The sequence below is a fragment of the Euleptes europaea genome, chromosome 12 (assembly GCF_029931775.1).
Source record: "Euleptes europaea isolate rEulEur1 chromosome 12, rEulEur1.hap1, whole genome shotgun sequence".
Classification (NCBI taxonomy): Eukaryota; Metazoa; Chordata; class Lepidosauria; order Squamata; family Sphaerodactylidae; genus Euleptes; species Euleptes europaea.
Window position 1 is genome coordinate 23,671,757 of NC_079323.1, and position 19,259 is coordinate 23,691,015.

Genomic DNA, 19,259 nt, shown 5'->3' on the forward strand with positions numbered 1-19,259 from the left:
ATAACTGTAGCAAGTTCTGTCTGATCTCCTGTATGCAGCTGTCCATGGTAAAAGTGTACATTTCAGGCCACTTAAGTCTCTCCCAGCCTCAGCCATGTGTGTCGCCCTGAGCTCCTTCTGAGAAACATTGGGATAAAAATATGATAAAGGTGAACCAACAGGAACATAAAGTGCACCGGCTTCCTGTCATCGGTGGAGGAAATCCACAAATGTGGAATGTGCAATATGGAAGCTCATTTACAAGAATTGAGTAAGCAAGATGTAAATGAATGAATAAATTCATCTGGAGTGTGGAAGTGTACAGAAAATGTCCCAAAGATATCGTGGCTCTGAATGAATCCATAGGGATTGGCTGTTAAGGAGCTTTATTATTGTAAAATATACTGCCTCTGATTCAGCTAAACCTAGGCATGATGACAAGTTTAAATGACACTAAAATCAACGGAGCTTTAAATGCTGCTAACTTTAAGTGAGTTGATGCCATTATGTTTTACCAATACTGGCGTAATCTGCTAAACTGTGGTCATTTCCCCCCTAGAAAAACGTCAGTATTTAAGATTTTTGGGTGTTTTTTATTTTTTATTTTGAGGCCTTACTGTGGCAGTATTCTTTCAGTTGAGATCCGTAAAGTATGTAATGTAATATTTGTAGACCAATATCCAAAGAACATGGAATTAGTTGTTTGAACCTGGCATGCAGAAGATCCCCGGCGAACTGCTTGTGAAGTGAAGCTTCAGATATGGTTTGAAGTGGCTCGGAGCTCAGTTGCTCAAAAGAAAAAAGTCAAAAAGTTCTACTGAGCATGTGCAAGCTGTTGAGTGAGCCTAAAATAAAGTAATTAAAATATATTTCTGGGTCCTGGCTGTAGTTTGTAAATTTAAAACTCTGAATTTAACATTTTTTCCTAAATATAGTGTTAAAGTATATATTCTGTGTCTGTTTTCTTAAACTTTTGTAGATCCTCTAACTTCACCTGCTTCGTCCTTGTTTAATGACTTTGCTGCTCTCAGCTTATCTCAAAGGAGAAAGGTAGGTATTAACAAAATTTCTAATTTTTTTACATCTAAATAACCGAGGGACATAATAGCACCATTCACAACATTGGGGGCTCCAAAAGATGGCTTTTGGAACCACTTTTCTGTTCATTACATAGAGAAACTGACAGCTATTGGGAATTGCATTACTAGCCGTAGCAGCTTATAGTTCAAACTTCTAGGCATGCGTCATAACGTATTTATATAATTGCTTTGCACCCCTGCTTCCCATAACAGTCCAAGAGATTACTTACTCTCCCGTTGTACTGGAAATAGAAGCCCATAGCTTTTCCTCCTGAACAATTCTTGATGAAGTAATAGTTTAGGGAGAAGACTTCATGCAACAGTCCACCATAGCCAAAGGTTCAACAAAATGTGAATCATATTTGGGATTTCTTGTTGTCTGATCAGTTTGAAACCATTATGACAATTCAGGCACTTTCATAATTATAATCATCCTATCATCTGGCTAGTTTAGCTTTGACTTTCAATAGCTTATACCCAGAAAAGCTGGCTGGTCTATAAGGTGCTACTGGACTCAAATCTGTCTCTTCTGACAACTGCCTTTTCCTGTTTTACAAGCTAGTGATTTTGCTGAGTTAACCCGTATCTTTTTTTTTAACTATTTCTGTAGTATTTTCTCTAGATCAGCTAGCTTTGACATTTTTTTTCTTTCTGTCAAAGCTGCAACTCTCAATCATAGCTGGAATTTTTTATATTGTTGCACGGTGTCCTTTTATTAATATAATCATTTATCTAGATCGGCAGGGTAAAAAAATAACGAATAATTTGTTGCTTTTTCATGACGACACCAGAGAGAAAGAGCAATCAAAAGAATGCTCACAAAATTATATGAAAGCCTGTCTTTGCTAATGTTAAACTATTGATATCAAATCTTCTTCAAGATAGAAAGAAATTTCTTCCTTTTCTCTTTAGGACAGGGTTTGGTAAGGCATGCGCTATAGAGTCATCTGATCCCTCAAGGTCTTTCCCCAGGCTCTTCCTTGGCTACCTGGCTTGTTATCTCCCAGGAAGAGTCTGCGAGAAGAAGGGTAACATAGAATTCCTCAGATCTTCCTGGAAAAACTGACAGGATGGGGACAATGTACTGGAATCTAATATAATTAAACCTGACTACTAAAACTGATGGGGAGATTAGATCCTTCCCTGTATGAACTGGCAGATATTGTCCATTCAGTTGGAACAGGCAAGAAATAGTTCACTTTTAGTTATCACATTGTACTCCCTGGTTAAACAAGGTTTTGCAGATTTTGGAAACACTGCAAAAATCGTATTACCAGAAACTACCAGGTCTTTGAAAAATCTCCTAGGAGCATGCAGGCCTAGGAGTCTTAATAAGATCATCTGGAGAAACAGCTGCTATAAGTAAGTACCCCTGTGAGGGGATTTTGTATATGTGGCCACTGAGACTTGCACAGTTGCAGCAGCTCAAAAAAAGGGCTGCTCTGATCCTCTGGATCAAGGCAGTTGAGTTCCCCCACATACGTTAGTTCTTTGACTAAGTTCTTGGATTGAAAACTTGCCCATAGCCCTGCATGCTCTCAGAGGTGACTATGTCACCTGATGTATATGCTAGTCCTTAGGGAGGTTTCTTCAACATCAGTGAGCTCTCATGTCATACAGGAGGGTTAGTCTGCCCAAGCAGGCCATTGAGCACCTGTAAGGTAGCTCTTGAATGCATGATGTTGCCTTATACTGAGGGAGACCATTGTTCTTTCAAGGCCAATACTGTGACAGTGGCTCTCCATGGTCTCTGACAGAGGTCTTTCACATCACCTGATCCTTTTAACTACTGATACTAGGAACTGGACCTGGGGCCTTCTGCATGCCAAGCAAATGCTTTACTGCAGAATTACTGCCCCCTTTGGCTTCCAGGTAGTAGGTTTCAGGATTGGGGTGTCAATCATATAAGCCCCTGAAGACTTCACTGTTAGAATGTGTGTTCTGAATGCTGCACTCACTAAAACAGCAGGGACCATTTATAAACCATTATGCTGTAGCTAATATGTTCATGATCTCTTACATGCACTGCAGAGTCCCACTGTGTAAACACAATGGCTTCATTACTTTTTAGAATATTCAAAGCATTCTGTTTAATAGCATGTTGTTGGCTTGAGCAAATCATTTCATAGATAGACTGCAGAGGTTGGGAATGCCTTGAATTCTTGAAGATCTGTGGATATTTTTTGGGGAAATCCTCATTCATTTCCTTACAGAAATTATTTTGCTTGGCAGATTCCCCCCCTTGAGGATCAGGGGTTATAATCAAAGGGTGCCATGATTGAGCACATGCTGAAGTCCAAGACACAACCCCATCAACAAAAAAGTTTGCTCATCTCCCAGTGATGGGAGTACTCAGTAACCAGTCAAGAAAGTGTAGGAGAGCCAGGCTCTGCTGCCTCCTGGAGGTCCTGATCCAATTGGGAAATAGGAGATGACACTTCTAGTGGAGAAGCAATGGGAGGTGGGTACAGGAAGGAATTTGCAGAATGCATTTTGGGGAAGAGAGCTGAGATGAGCCCCACAAGACGCCTTGTGCCCAGAGACCCACAAATATCCATAGAGTCCCTGTTTGAGTTTTAAGTTGGGCAAATAGAAGAGTAAGAACTCAGTTTGTCTCACTCTGTTTATTGCAGCTGATCTTTTAAAAAATGTTTATAGAAAATTCCTGATCAGTTGTGACTCAGTCAGTATGAAATATGTGATATACCTAACTTCATCCAACTAAAGAAACAAGGACAGGTGTGCAAGTCTGTCCAGATTTTGATTATTGTACTCTATTTAGACAGTTTAAATCTTCCAAATAAATGTGCATAAAGCAAGTTCCATTTTCTTGTATGTAACTTTCTTACCTCCATAGTGGCTAAACTTCTGCTTTAATGCTTTTATTATCCTCCGCTTGCCTGTCGATATTGGAGAAATTAAAAAATAATGATTTCCGTGTGGTACAGATCCATTCAACTGAACTGTCTTTAAAAGCCCCTCAGAATCTCTATAGTTTAGATAAAAATATACTATTGTACTTGTGATGATAGATTTGTAAAATTGTACAGTTATGCCCAATGTATGATTCAGACCTATGCTTTCTCTGATTTTTTAAAAAAATCAAAAGCAGCCCATTAGTTTGACCAGATGACTTGAAGGTGTGGCTGTTCTACATTCTCTCCTCTTGCCATTTTTCCAAAATCTTCCCCCTACTTATGAAACAGTAGCTGGGAAGGGATGGTTTTTAGCAGGAAAATAGAGGACAGTAAAAACAGTAAAGTTGCTCCCCCCCCCCTTGTGCAAACTCAGTCTCTTCAGGATGGTTTTTGGGTCAAAAAATGGCAGCAGAAAGTTAAGTCTAGATTGGACATTAGTAGAAATAGATAATGCCATTGAGACCCACTGCTTAAGTCTCGTCTCTCAAGGCAGGGAATCTCTTGACCAGCTTTGCCTTCATGATGGATCCCCTTGAGGAATAGGAGTTGCTCTTAACTGCCTGCCTTGTCAGTGAGATCTGAAGCCTCCTGAGGGTCTGCTTAGAACTGATTGGGCACACCTGTTAGCTCACAGTAGTCTAAAAAAGGGTAATCTTCTGCCCCCAAAAGATCCCAAACAAGGAGTTCCCAAATCTCCTCAGATATGTATTTTGAGATTGACTCGTAACCATTGTTCATGCTTTTAAACCTAAAATTTAATTTTACAAACGTCAATATAGCATTCGTTACTTGCACTTATGGTTTTTTTTTATCTTGCAATTTAGCAGTCGCCTGTAGTTATGCCAGATTGCCATTCATTTGTAGCTTTTAAGAATGTTAAAGCTGACAGACATTATATGCATACTTTATATCCACATCTGTAACTTCATGTGGAGTATGGGCACACATGCACACAAGTTTTAATTTGGAGCAAACAGGTTTAAATTGTTTGTGTGGTTTAACATTACTGGGGCTTCCAAGTTTTTTTTTTTAATGGTCCAGAACAGCTGCACCCTCTCCCCCAGTTGTACCTCTTAAGCTCAGGGTAAGGTTCTCTTCCCTTTATTTATTATTTATACCCTCTCCATAAATGGTCTCCCTTTAAATCTATGTCATTGAATTAATAGAAACCCATTTTATCTAGACAAGAGCATACATGTTAGATCAGGCCAGTGGTCCATCTAATCCAACATCATGTTTCATGCAGCGGCCAGCCAGATGCCCTGGTAGACCTACAAGCAGGGAGTAGAAACAAAAGACTCCCCCAGCACTAGTATGCTGCCTCTGATCATGAAAGCTGTATATAATAGTCACTATGGCTAATAGCAATTGATGGACCTTATCTCATACATTTGCTTAATTCCCGATGGAAACTCACTGAATTAATTGCCATCACTACATTCTGTGGCAGCGAATTCCACAAGGTAATTGTTGAGTGAAGAAGTACTTATTTTTGTTTGCCGTGATCTACTGTCCAGCAACTTCATTGGGTGCCCATGTGTTCCATTGGTCTGGTAAAAATCACTAGATGCCTGTGGTATTTCTTCAGAGGAACAGTTTGCTGTCTAGAGTAGCATCACAGTTGAATCTCAAGTTACTGCCATGCCTTTGTCTGTAGATCAGGTCTTACAGTGCATTCCTAAGGAGAGTTACTCCAGTCTAAGACCTCTAATTTCAATGTGCTTAGACTGGAGTAACTCTCCTTAGGAGTGCACTGTTAGTTCTCTAGTAATAATTCAGACTGTGACAGTACACTAAAGGCACATTCAAGGTCTTTGTCAGGTAATACTGTTTATACTTATGTCATGCTTTTTTGTATATTCATTTTTAAACCAATTTTGTAAAGCCACGTATGCTTTAGATGCATGATGTCTCCTTGAGTACAGAGTCCTTAGGAATGTCTTGAATTGGGAAAATAATGCCCAGTTTTAAAAAGCATTCTGTGAGTGTTCCATCTTATATGATTGCAACTGAGGCTTCCTTTCTATATCTAATTGTTTATTTTTACAACAAATAGTTAAGGAGGATCCCTTAATTTAAGAAGTGTTTCAATGTTAGATGTGTCTTTGTAATTACATTTTTATTCCAAATCATTTTGACCAACACCAATAAACTGATAGAATTTGTTGCAATAGGGTATTGTCTGACTTTATTTGGAATAAGCTCTTTCTATTTCTATTCTAGGGATAGCTGTCCCCTGCCAACATATTATTAACTTGAACAGATGCTATTATGTATCCTGCTCAGTGATTTCAAAATCTGGGTTTGAAACTCTAATTTGCTGTGGTTTAAAGACTTAAAGACTTTGGTTTGGTTTGAACATTTGTTTCCAAGATCAAATCCTTCTTGACTTCTGGAAGTCTGTTCATACTTTCAAAGAGTATGGTATCCTTCCTGACAGGATTGAAGGTATATGAATGGCAGGAAAGTGTCTAATTTGCCTGATAGTCTATATCCCAAAACCTTCTTTTTCTGTTTTGGAATAAATGTAGGAAGTTTTTCCCCCCATAATGAATGCCACACACAGCAGGGCAGATAGTAGTTTTGATTGTTGGCCTATACAAAGTTTTCTGTTCTGAGTCATGGCTGACTGGAATTGAAGGGAACATTCTCAGAAATTTTACTTGCAAATTGTTTCCTATTCCACCAATCCAGAAGTCAACCGGAGAGATATTATCTCGTCTAGCTTTAGTTCTGAGTTTCAGATTAAGGGATGTTGGGAGTGCCCTGGTTTTTTTCCTTCTTTTCCGTAGCCAAGGAAGTATCGACTGGGGATGCTGGAGGAGAGGATAGTTCCGGTGGGATCAAAGGCACGAAAATCAAAGAATCCTATTGGCTGCCTGGCCGACAGGTGTAAAACAGGAGTACCCATCAATATGGTTTGGTGGAACAGAGTCACAGAAAACAATTTACAGGTAAAATTACTTTTTCCTAGTCACTTTTTAATATGTTGACTACTATTTTATTTTTGGAAAATGCTTGAGTCAGATACGTTTTAGGGGACTGAAAGCTGTTGAGAATGTCACAAGAAAAAGAAATGAATGGCATGCAACATGTTTGACAATACACATTTCTCACCTAATGTGGTATGGGTTTGGTCCAGATTAGATCTTCCTCTCATGCAAGGCATTTCTGTCAGTGGAACAAAAGGTTCCTGCCTCTCCCTCCCACTGATCTCCCCAAAATGCTTCTCCTGCAGGATGGAGGGACCCTCATGAACAACATGAGAGGCAAATCGGGTGCCTGAAACAAGAGGAGGAAATCGGTGGAAATTATGCCATCCCTTTTGTTAGTGGGAAACTTAGTTTGGATCCACCCTTTTTGCCTTCTTTTAGTTTGTATAGTAGTGGGAGTAGTAGTGAGAGTAATAGATTTAAACAGCATTACCAGTGGAAGCTCATTTCTTAAGTGAGAGAACATTTGTTATTAAATATTCAAGTGAGAACCTGCTAAATAGTTCAGTTAACTGAAACACTTCAGCTCATTTAAGCAGAAAGCGCATCTTTAAAATGCTGAGCTCTAGTAACTTAATACTACTGTGTATCACAACCCGGTGTTCTGTATGGCAGTTGTAGCACTGGTTCATATGCACTGCCTTTTAAATACAGGGAAAATATAGCTCCTTGCAACAGAAATGCTACCTATGGGAGAAGCAACTGGATCACCTGCAACAAATGAGTAAATGTGTTTCTTGTCTTCAAAATAAGCAAAGCCCCGGATTTTGGACTCACCCTATCTCTCTTGTGTCGATTTGGTATGGTACATAAACTTCTCTTACGCTGAGGAGGTGAAGAAGAATCCCAGGATGTTGAACCTTGTGGTGGGGACCTCTGGAGAAAGAGGAAGGAATAACTCCTTGTTGCTTGTGCTCCAGTCTGCAGTATTTCAACAAGTGCATTCTTCCTTCTGCAACTCTTAATAGCACAGGAAGCTACTGCAGTACATAAAGCTGATATAAAGGGCAGGACAAAAGTCCTGAGTGTGAAAATTTTGTAGCAGGGAGGGTGAAGGAAAATAACCTGTGTTTATCATTGTCATAAAAATGAAAGAACAAGTAGCATTGATACTTTATTTTGGTTTTGTCTTATAATGCTAAAGAGTTAACATAAATGTGGTTTTAGTTGTATTTCTGCACAGGAATGCAGAGAAGAAGTTTTTTTTCTTAACAGCTGTATGGCGTGCTTTGGCAGTTCTCTGGGTTGGATGGAATGGCCTGATTTCGTTTGAATTTTGATTTGAAGTTGGAATATGTCTTCGGCAAGTAGCTTCACATTTGAAGACAGCATGTAAAGAGAATGAACTGTACCCTGACTAGCATATGGGGTTTGGAGGAGGGGTAGTTGAATAGTGGTCTTAATCCAGAGAAGGATGGTGCATGTGCAAAGGCTTTGCACGCTTCCTTACAGGGATACTGGTGCACCCCAGACATTTCCTCAAGTGAGCCCACAAGTGAGGGAAAAATGGAATTCTTTAATCTGATGTGGAAACTGAAAATTATATTGCATAAACAATTTCTATATTTTGCATTGTTAGGGAATTATCAGACAGTTTGCTGAAATGAAATGGCATCACTGTTTTCAGTATTTTTGTGATTAAATAGTCAGACTTTATTTTTTAGCCTCATTTTTCCTCCCACACTAGGGACTCAAATAAGCATAAAAATAAACACAAAAATGTAATCTAAACAACAACCAAATACAGTAGTCCAAAATCCTGGAGGGGTTCTGGCTCCATTGGCCCGGCTCACAGGCTGCAGGCTTCAAGCCCTTTGGCACTTGCCCTTCAGCTCATGTCAAAGGCTCCTGCCTCTGGTCACGCCCAGGCTTAAATACCTGTAACAAGGGAGGGAAACAGCTCAGCGCAGGTATCACTTGGCTGGCAGAGAGGTTCCCAAATATACTCCCCTTCTTATGTCTTTCCTGCATGTATAGATGTAGTTGGCTTACCATGGATGAACTCTGTTCTCATGCATCATGTATAATTAGATTTCACAGCACCACATTTCTGAACTGTGGTATAATGCGTAGCTTGCAATTTCCATAGCAGTACAGAATGGACCGGTATAACAGAAGTTTGTGTACATGTTGTTCTCTGATCTTCTGGCATTGCAGATGGGGAGGAAAGGTAGACATGAGGGAGAGACTGCAAGCTGATATAGTCTGTGTGTATAACTGGTGTAAAATATGGAAAAAAATCCAACCCTATCATAGTAGGTGTTTAAACAGACAAACCTGTAATATTATACCAGTACATTTGGGGGAAATCAAGGTGAGTGGACCCTAATTGTTTAAAAGATATGTTTTAAAAACTTGTCTAGGGATGTGTGTCTGTTTACGCATGTGTCTTGTAATGAAACAAGACAAGTTTTCTTACCTCACCCAGATTTGTATTTGTCCCAAAAAGAGCCTGTTTGTTGCATGAATCCTCTGAATCACTGCAAAAGTAAAACTAAGTGGTTGGTAGGTGTCCAAATGTTTGTGCGAAGGTGAATCTGATGTCTGTACTGCAAAACTTGGCACAAGCACAGCAGCAACACCTTTCTTTGCTGCTTTAGTGTAAAAGGGGAAATAAGGGGAAATATGAAAATTGACAACCCCCTTTAAAAAAAGTGCTGTAGAACAGGAAAATCTCAAGCTGATATTGCGCTTCTAGCCATGGACACCATAGCTGCTGGCTTGGCTTGCCAGTCTCCTCCTATCCATACATCTTCTCCACCTGCAGTAGATACCAGTCAAGGGACGATGTGTACTTCAAATGAAATAACCTACTACTTTCAGGCCATTCAATGTGTACGTGGATTGCAAAGGCCTATGCCATAGCTGCTATGGTTATTGCTTGCTTATTCACTGCATCCAGTTTTTTAGTGTGACAGATAAGATTATAGTTAATCTTCATGGTTGCTGAGATTCAGTTACACCCTAATCAGTCTGGAAAATATGAAAATCATGTTCTTAGACATGACGTGATTACAGTGATCCCTGCTGATCACTTCGTGGCTTTTTAAATCCAACTTTAGTTGCTTTTTCTGCACATAAGCTGTTTTGGCAGGCCCATATCATGCTTGACGTCAGGCCAATGAAAGTTTAATGGGTATAAGTGAGTGATTGGTTTGTTCCACTTTTTGTTGTTGTTTCTGTATTAGTTGAACAGCCTCCGTACATTAGATTCTCAAAGGGAGGTGTTGATTTTTTTTTTAATCTCTTTATCAGTTGTAGGCAGTAAAACTCCCCATATCCTTTTGTACTTGGAGATAACTAGTGCTGGCTTGATTTACCGATAATTCCAGTGAAAATCGGCAGTTCCCGACTTTGACTTTGGCAGGCTGTTGTGTTTGTGTTGCTCCACGAGAGTTTGTCAGAGGCCTAGTTAGGTTTTTGTACTGATGTCCTTATCTTGGAAATAGGTTTAAAATGTATTTATGTAGGAATACGTTTGTTTGCTTATTTATTTGGTTGTTTCCTGGCCTGTTTGTCTTCTTTTATAAATACAGGGGAGAAGTTCATTAAATATTGGGTTGGATCCTGCCTAAAGTTTTCACTCTTGCAGCAGAACTACCCCCAGCTGCTGTTGAGGGTCTCCCCCCACATGCACACAAACACACACCGGCTTTTGTGGGGCATTCCATGCTGCAGCAAGGCCTGGGAAGCAGAGAAGCTGCCCTTCTGTGGATGGCAATTGTTGGTGGGATCCAAGCCATTAGTTTATAGTATGTTTGGATCTATTACATTATATTTTAATTTAGCTGTTTGTCAGTATGTGCCTAACAAGGAAAGGATTGCAAGGGAGAATGGATAACTGATTCAGTGTTTCCACTGCCTCCCTGGATTCAGTTGGGGAAGGGGGAAGTTGTATTTAATCAGCATGTTAGTGGCACTGCTCCATTCCAGAAGCTGGGTACCCAAGGTTGGGTGGAAAAGGTAAAATTTATAATAGATTTTTTTAAGACACTTTTATCTCGGTTAAAAACATTAAAAATTATAAAACAAGTCACAAGTTGATAGAACTAAACCGAACAGACCATACGCGTTTTGGCATACAGGCCTTCATCGGTGGTCAGATAAAAACTCATACAATGCACATACAAGTATTAAACAAGTATTAAAAGTATGACCATATATAGATAGATAACTTTATATCAGCTCAGGCATGTGTATAGGATGTCTGAAAAGAGTAAAAGATGATGGCAAATTAGTTTCAGTGCAATTTGAGCCAGTTGTATGATTTCTACCCTGCCATCCCCAGCCATGGCCAGTCTCAGACAATCTGTTGCATGCAGATGGCACTGAAGCCACACTGTCACCTTGCCCAGGAAGGGTAGATTTGAAACTGATCAGAAGTTGTTAAGATCCCAGGAGGCTAAAGATGGCTTCTTTAAAAAGGTAAAGGTCCCCTGTGCAAGCACCGGGTCATTCCTGACCCATGGGGTGACGTCACATCTCGATGTTTTCTAGGCAGACTTTGTTGACGTGGTGGTTTACCGGTGCCTTCCCCAGTCATCTCCCTTTTACCCCCAGCAAGCTGGGTACTCATTTTACCGACCTCGGAAGGGAGGAAGGCTGAGTCGACCTTGAGTCGGCTACCTGAAACCTACGTCCGTCGGGATCGAACTCAGGTCGTGAGCAGAGCTTGGACTGCAGTACTGCAGCTTACCGCTCTGCGCTGCGGGGCTCATACATGGCTTCTTTAGGAAAGGCGTAATAACCACTTCTTTAGTGGAAGTGGAAAGAACCTCTGTTGTAGAAAGGCGCTTGTAGTCTGCCCTACAATTTATTTTTCCCCATCCTGTCAGATTTTATGAGCCAAAAAAGGCAAAGGTTGGTAGTAAGCTCTAGGTAGTGTCCATTTATTTGGGTGAAACAACCTGGGAAGTATCCATAGAAATAGGACCAGAAGAAGCTCATAATATCAACAAGAACTGCAAAATAGAGTCTACATTGGAAGGAGTATGAGTGACTTTACTCACAGTGATTTGCTCCTCTGCTATCTAAAAGAATTTGTTGCCGTGATCATTAGTTTGCATTTTTGAATGCATTGGTGTGTTTAGGATCCACTTCAGGCTTCCTTGAATTTACCATACTTGGTTATATTACATTTTAGGTGTGTGTGTATTTTGATGCTGCTGATGGTGATTTGAGATAAAGTATTTGAATATTTTTCCTCTGACTGAAGCACATCAGGTCTGGGGGGGGGCAATCAGTCAGTCTCTCCCCCCCATTTCCACATTACAGCTAAGCTACATTAGCTATTAATTTGGCAGCACTCTTCCTATGTCCATCTCTAACATATCCTCATGAGTTATACATTATGGTTGCCACCTTTGAATGGCATAGGCAGGACCTACTTACTACAGAGGTCTTAAGTCTTAAAAAAAATGAGCTAGGTTGTTTACGAGGTATGTCTGTTCTTTAAATTTAAGCAAATTATTTTTTTCATCTTTCAAACAGACACCAAACCCTGCTGCAAGTGAGTTTATTCCAAAAGGGGGATCGACCTCCCGACTGGGTAACATGTCACAGTCAAATATGTCTGCCTTCTCTCAAGCCTTGTTCTCTCATCCTTCCATGGGAGGTCCTGCCAATGCTGGGCTAGCACCAGGTAAGCTGAGAGTAACAGTAACTAGTGAAGCTATTACATCTTGCAACTGAGATTTGATAAATTTGCAAAATGCCTGCATTGCATTGTATATTGTTGCTTGTGGTCAAGTTGGTGCCTAAGTAGCGCAGAATCTGATGGCAATAAGCGTGTCCTGCTTTCTACTTGTCATTGCCAAATTGTGGGAGGATGACGTAAGCTTATGTAAAGGGTAAAAATTCTCTTAATTTTTTGTAATACTTTGGTTGTAGAAAAAAACTGGACTTAATTGTGCGAATGAATATGTATCAGTGTTACTTGACCTATAGTAATTTCAGTTTGGAGTCCTTTGTTAAAGAGTTATTTTTGTGCATTTATCTTCAGAGTATTTAAATTTAAAATATTTAATACTATCATTTAAAATGTGTTCTCTGCAAAAGGCTGACGTACAAGGATTGCCTTGGAGGTTTAAAAACAAGCAATTTGGGACATATCTTTTTATCACAGTTTGAAAGATTAAAAGGGCAAGAGTCCAGTAGCACCTTAAAGACTAACAAAAATATTTTCTGGTAGGGTATGAGCTTTCGTGAGCCATAGCTCACTTCTTCAGATACAGCTAGAATGTGAATCCATCGGTCTTTAAGTAGAGGAACAGTATGTAAATGTAAATAGCAGGCTTGATTGGATTAGGTGTGATATGCAAAAGAGTCTGTGATGTCCAGGGGAGAGATGGGTGTGGAGAAATCAGCATTGGTAATGGGCCATGAATGCAAGGTCTTTATTCAGCCCAGGTAAATGCATTGACTTTAGTTTGAATATCAACTGTAATTCAGCAGTTTCTCTTTCCAATCTCCCTTTAAAATTCCTTTGTAAGAGAACTGCTACTCTTAAATCTGCAACAGAATGTCCTGGAAGGTTGAAATGTTCACCCACTGGTTTTTGAATATTGTGGTTTCTGATGTCAGACTTATGTCCATTTAATCTTTGTCTAAGTGACAACCAGAGGTGTATCATTCTGGCCTTCTCAATCATCTTTCGCACCATATCTGCAGGATATTGTAGTTGCAAAAATGTTTGCTGTAGGTCTCTCAAGTGTGTATCTCTGTCTGAAGGATTGGAGCAGATGCAACTATAGCGTAGGGCTTGGCTATAGACAATGGATTGTCTGATATGGTTGGGGTGGTGGCTGGACGCATGTAGATACGTTTGCTGATCTGTCGGTTTCCGGTACAATGTGGTGCTTGTGTGAATAAAATCATAGGAAAATTTGAGACTCCTCACCCACTGAAGGTGCTGAACGTTACTAGTGAATGGTGTATATATTTTTCTTGATTTGATTAGAATTGTGTATTCCATTTTGTACTTTTCTATATTCCAAATTATGCATTCCGTTTTATACATCCTGCATGTCATGACTTTTGACTCTGCGGGGTTTCTTTTGTACCTTCTTTGGAAAAATAAGAGCATAGTGATGATCAGCTTATTGCACATGAAGAAGTGGACAGTAGCCCATGGAACCTTATGATAGAATAAAATCTGTTAGTCTTTAAGGTGCCACATGATTCCTGTTCTATTTTTGACAATAATCTATGCTCTAGCAGGAATACTACTATTCCAGGCTAGCCTGATCTCGTCAGATCTCAGAAGATAAGCAGGGTCGACCCTGCTTAGTATTTGGGTGGGAGACCTCCAAGGAATACCAGGGTCGTGACGCAGAGGCAGGCAACGGAAATACTTTAAGATAAGCAAACAAACTGTGTTCCTTGAGTCAGTTATAGTTGATCTAAACATTCATCTCTAGTTCACATACATGTAAATCACACAGAAATATGTATCATGTTTAAAAGCTGACTGTCATTTGAATGTGTGAACTGGCTGCACTGAAAAAAAGACTGCATTTTAAGTGATATTGATCATTATAAAAGTTTTGCATGTGTAATTCTGTAATCCCTTCATACAGGCAATTTATCAGGTGACCATTAGGTGACTTTAGAATTTTCTGAATCTTTACCTTAATTTTTTTTAAAAATCTATAGTATTTGGAAATTACACTTTCTGACCTGATGCCCCCCAAGCAATAGTACAAATTTTAAATCAAATAATATTCTGTGAATAGAACATCAATTTGAAGAGGAGTGGCAACAGCTCTGAACTTTAGCATTCCTAAATAGTTATCGCATAGTACAGTGCATTGTTAGAATTCATGGTTATGGGGAATAATGAGGGAAATAATGTTTTGATGAGCACCAGCAAGAGCACAAGAACTTGATGTGTAAAACTTCACATGTCATGTTCCGGATATCTCCTTTTTAGTGTGTGTATTGAGAATTTTGAAGTTAGCAGTGTGTAAGATTTAGATTGTCCTAGTTAGTTTGCACTAGTTAGTTTGCACAGTCACATTCATCAGTATCAAAGGGGTAATACTTTCTGGAACTGAAGTGTCATATAATTAAATCACACATGCATACAGAGTTATCTTATACAGACTCAGACCACTTAAGCACCTAGCTTAGTACTGTTTACTCTGACTGCAGTGGCACTTCAAGATCTCAGACACAAGTCTTATCCCTTTTTCCTGAGATCCTCTCTCTGGAGATGCCCCCAGAGATTTAACATGGGATTTTTTGCATTCAGAGCATGCACTCTGTCCCTGCATGTGAGACATAGGGCGAAAACGCATGGTCGCTTTAGCCTCCTTTATTCCCTGTTTTAGCCAGGATTCAGCCAGGATCAAATGCATGTGTTTCGCCAAACGTGCGTTCGATCCTTGCATAAGCCTGGCTGAAACGGAATAAAGGAGGCTAAAGCGACCATGAGTTTTTGCCCATAGAGTCCAGGTTTGTCTCCCATGAAATTCTAAGAAGGTTGTGTCAATTTTCCCCTCTTTTCAGTTAATGTGCATTTACAACACTACAATTACAGTAAACATTACCATTTTACAGTAGGGAAAATAAAAAAGGTTGCAAATTGTTCCAGTACTAGGAGAACCCAGTTGTCAACAAATTTGTTGGATTTGTTGGTTCTTGTAGGTTATCCGGGCTGTGTGACCGTGGTCTTGGTATACCAAGACCACGGTCACACAGCCTGGATAACTTACAAGAACCAATGAACTCTGACCGTGAAAGCCTTCACCAATATTTTGTAGGATTTGGTTTACAAGGTTGTTACAAATTTCTTTTCACAATTTTCAACATCTCCCTTTAAATTGTTCAGAAAGATAGTTGCAACTGGATTATCAGGTAATTCTTCATCTCCTTTATTGACTTTAATTCTTAATGTATTTAATGTTTTATGATATTTTCCTGTTTAGAACTATACCACCATATTTGGCTTCCCCAAATCAACATGTTTCATGTGAGCTGGGGGCCAAACTACACATTACGGTAGGCAAGGGTCCAACCTGTGGATGCCAATGACATTTTAGAGGAAAATTTAGCTGGTTAAAAATTGCACCAGGCGATTGTCCCCCCCCCCCCCCCGCACACACACACATCTTTTTAAGGGTCAAAAGCAGTGTGGGGGCTGTTCATAGGCTGGGGGACAAGATTGCTTGTTGCTGCGGTGCTGGGGGGGGGTGGGGGCTCACAGCAATTTTTTAATGGCTGAATTTCCCTCTAAAATGGTGTTGGCGGGCATGGGTTGGGCCCATGTCTGCCATAATGTGTAGTTTGGCTCTAGCTTGGAGGATGCTTTTTAAAAGACAGCGGGAACAGTCCACAGCTTCCATGAGCCTCTTCCGTGCCACAGTGAGGATGCCGTGTCACAATTAGGTGGCGTTATGACCTGAAGAACTTGCAAATACTTGAACACTTGGCGCTGATGGTTTTCCATCAAGGGTAGAGCAAACTAAAATTGGTGGACATGGTCCATCATCCTTTCTGCTGTTTTCTGTGTCAATTGCTATATTTATGGATATATGTTATTTGAATATTACGTGTAGAATTAAATATCTGGTAATAAATAGATTCCTTTGAAATGTGGTGTTGGAGGAGAGTGTTACGGATTCCGTGGACTGCCAAAAAAACAAATCAGTGGGTTATAGATCAAATCAAGCCTGAACTGACCCTAGAAGCTAAAATGACTAAACTAAGGCTATCGTATTTTGGTCATGTCATGAGACAACAAGAGTCACTGGAAAAGACAGTCATGCTAGGAAAAGAGGGCAGCAGGAAAAGAGGAAGACCCAACAAGAGATGGATTGACTCAATAAAGGAAGCCACAGCCTTCAATTTGCAAGATCTGAGCAAGGCTGTCAAAGATAGGACATTTTGGAGGACTTTCATTCATAGGGTTGCCATGAGTCGGAAGCGACTTGATGGCACTTAACACACACACAATAAATATCAGTACATCCATTTTTAGTTGAACAGTGGGGGAAATGGGCTTGTCTTTTATGTGCAGAGGAGTGAATGGTTAAGCCTTGGTGTTTATTGGAACAAATGCCTTTTTACCTGTCGTTTTTTCCCCTTTCCTTTTCACAAGGAATGTCACTGTCAGCAGGATCTTCTCCTCTTCATTCCCCTAAAATTACTCCTCACACGTCTCCTGCTCCTAGACGAAGAAGTCACACACCAAACCCAGCAAATTATATGGTGCCTACTAGTGCCTCCACACCTGTAACCAATGCCGTCTCCCAGCCCCCAGCTGCTGGCCAGGTGATTCAGAAGGAAACTGTGGGAGGCACGACCTATTTCTATACCGACACAACTCCAGCACCTGTAACTGGAATGGTAAGATTTCAGATTTACTATGAGGATCAACATTGTAATGTGAGGTATTAATCTGAACTTCTTCCCCAAATTTAATGTAAATTGGTTGTGCACAGCTTAAAGAGAGAGAGAAGCTGTGTTCTCTTCTTAACCAAAGCATTCTTCTCTCTGCTTGCCTGCAATGATCAGCTTGGGAAGGGCTCACAGATCTGTGGTGCAGGATGTATCCTGTGATACAGAAGGTGCTTGGCATTCCCGATTGCAGGTTTCAGGTGGCAGAGCTGGGAGGAAAACCCTGCTGGAGACCTTGAAGAATCAGAGTGGATGTTACTGGGCTACAGGGACCACTGGCCTGAGTCTAACATGGTTTGTTTATTCATGAGTAAGCACCACTTACTGTGGGAAGCGGCAGGATGAGTTCTTAGGAGGCCTAGAGGAGAAGCAAGAAATGACCTAGACTGTGGCATGGACTGTCCTATCTCTTTGCATGGATGATATTTATAGCAGGTTGTGTGAAGAATCATCAATCTGGAGGACAAATTTTCTTACTTTGTCCAATGAATTAAGGGGGTGGTGTGTGCAAGTAGCTTTCTCAACTACCTTGTTCATATTTGGCTGTGGTATGAACAGCCACCTGTAGCAACCATTAGCAATTCTGGGCAGAATTACAGAAACTTCCATTCAGAGAGAGGAATAGTGAGCGGATGTGGAATTCTTCTGAAGTCATGTTGAGTCACACTGTCAGGTTGGTTATGGTGAAGGGGAACCAGTCTCTTTTGGCCTGCAGTACCTACCGGCAGTGCTGCATATGACTAAGTGCATTGGTTTCTAACTTCCTCAGTCTGATGCGCTGAAATCCTGTTTCTAGGTGAATTTGCTGGAATCAGCAATCCAACAAAAGAAGAAGCAAGACCCAAACTCACTCTCTTAAGTCTAATGCCAAATGGCTCATCCAGTTATAGTAGTTCAAAGGACTTTTTAAAATATTTGATTACCTTTTCGTATTCTAAAGAGTGTTTTTTTTCCTAATTTTGATTTTTACTAGGTATTCCCAAACTATCACATCTATCCTCCAACTGCACCTCATGTTGCTTACATGCAGCCAAAAGCAAATGCACCTTCCTTCTTTATGGCAGATGAACTCAGACAGGTACGTTATCATATAGAACAAAATAATTGTAACTGATTTAGTTGCTTTATTTATAACAACTCTATACTGCTTTTCTATTCAAAGAATTCACAAAGTGCTGTACAACAATGAATCATTAAATCAATGATATGCATTTCTGAGGAAGTAGGTAAGACACATTAATGGGTGCAATAGATGTGTTAAAACTGAAATAACTGTTTTTAAGAGATGCATATGCTATTATGCACATTTAAATCTCCTTAACACAGATTTGATAGCCTGTTGTACATTGATATACTTACTGCATGCTCTTAGTCAGCATATTTGAGAGAACCATGTTGAAACATGTAGGAGTTCAGACATCTTTTGTGATGCCTCACAACGTTACATGGATTTCAAACATCAGTTGGCTCTTCAGCCTGAAAAGAAATGTGAATATAAATGTTTGCATAAAGGGCTACTGTGGTATTCTTTTACAGATATATTTGGTTATGAAAGTACCTCTGGGCTTATTGTCACCAATCTGTCTTTTGGGAAGCATAAATTTGTGCAGAAGCCATTCTAGCCAGCGGGCTTACCATTCCCTGCAGTTCTTCACCTTTGTGTGCTTTTGTTTAAAGCAGTGGTTCTCAACCTTTTTCTGACTGTGGCCCCCTTCCTACCTTGTTTCCTTCCTGTGGCCCCCTGTCCTACCGGTAGAAAGGTAGCTATTTAATGTTTTGTTTGTAAATAGCCAAGGAACAAAGAAGCATAAACAGCCACACAAAATGCACACAGCAATTTTCACCTGTGGCTCCCTTGGAATATCCTGCCCCCCCGGGGGGGGGGGCATGTG

General features: G+C 40.2%; 1 protein-coding gene across 2 annotated transcripts in view; it reads left to right on the top strand.

Annotated features, from left to right (window-relative positions):
• The window catches only part of PAN3 (poly(A) specific ribonuclease subunit PAN3), a 62,746-nt gene that overhangs the window by 20,479 nt on the left and 23,008 nt on the right, over positions 1-19,259 (top strand). For both annotated transcript variants that reach the window (XM_056858426.1, XM_056858427.1), the window contains exons 4-8: positions 959-1,029; positions 6,769-6,930; positions 12,460-12,610; positions 17,069-17,316; positions 18,341-18,445. In XM_056858426.1, coding sequence (XP_056714404.1) covers positions 959-1,029; positions 6,769-6,930; positions 12,460-12,610; positions 17,069-17,316; positions 18,341-18,445 — 737 coding nt within the window. The remainder of the gene's footprint in view (positions 1-958; positions 1,030-6,768; positions 6,931-12,459; positions 12,611-17,068; positions 17,317-18,340; positions 18,446-19,259) is intronic.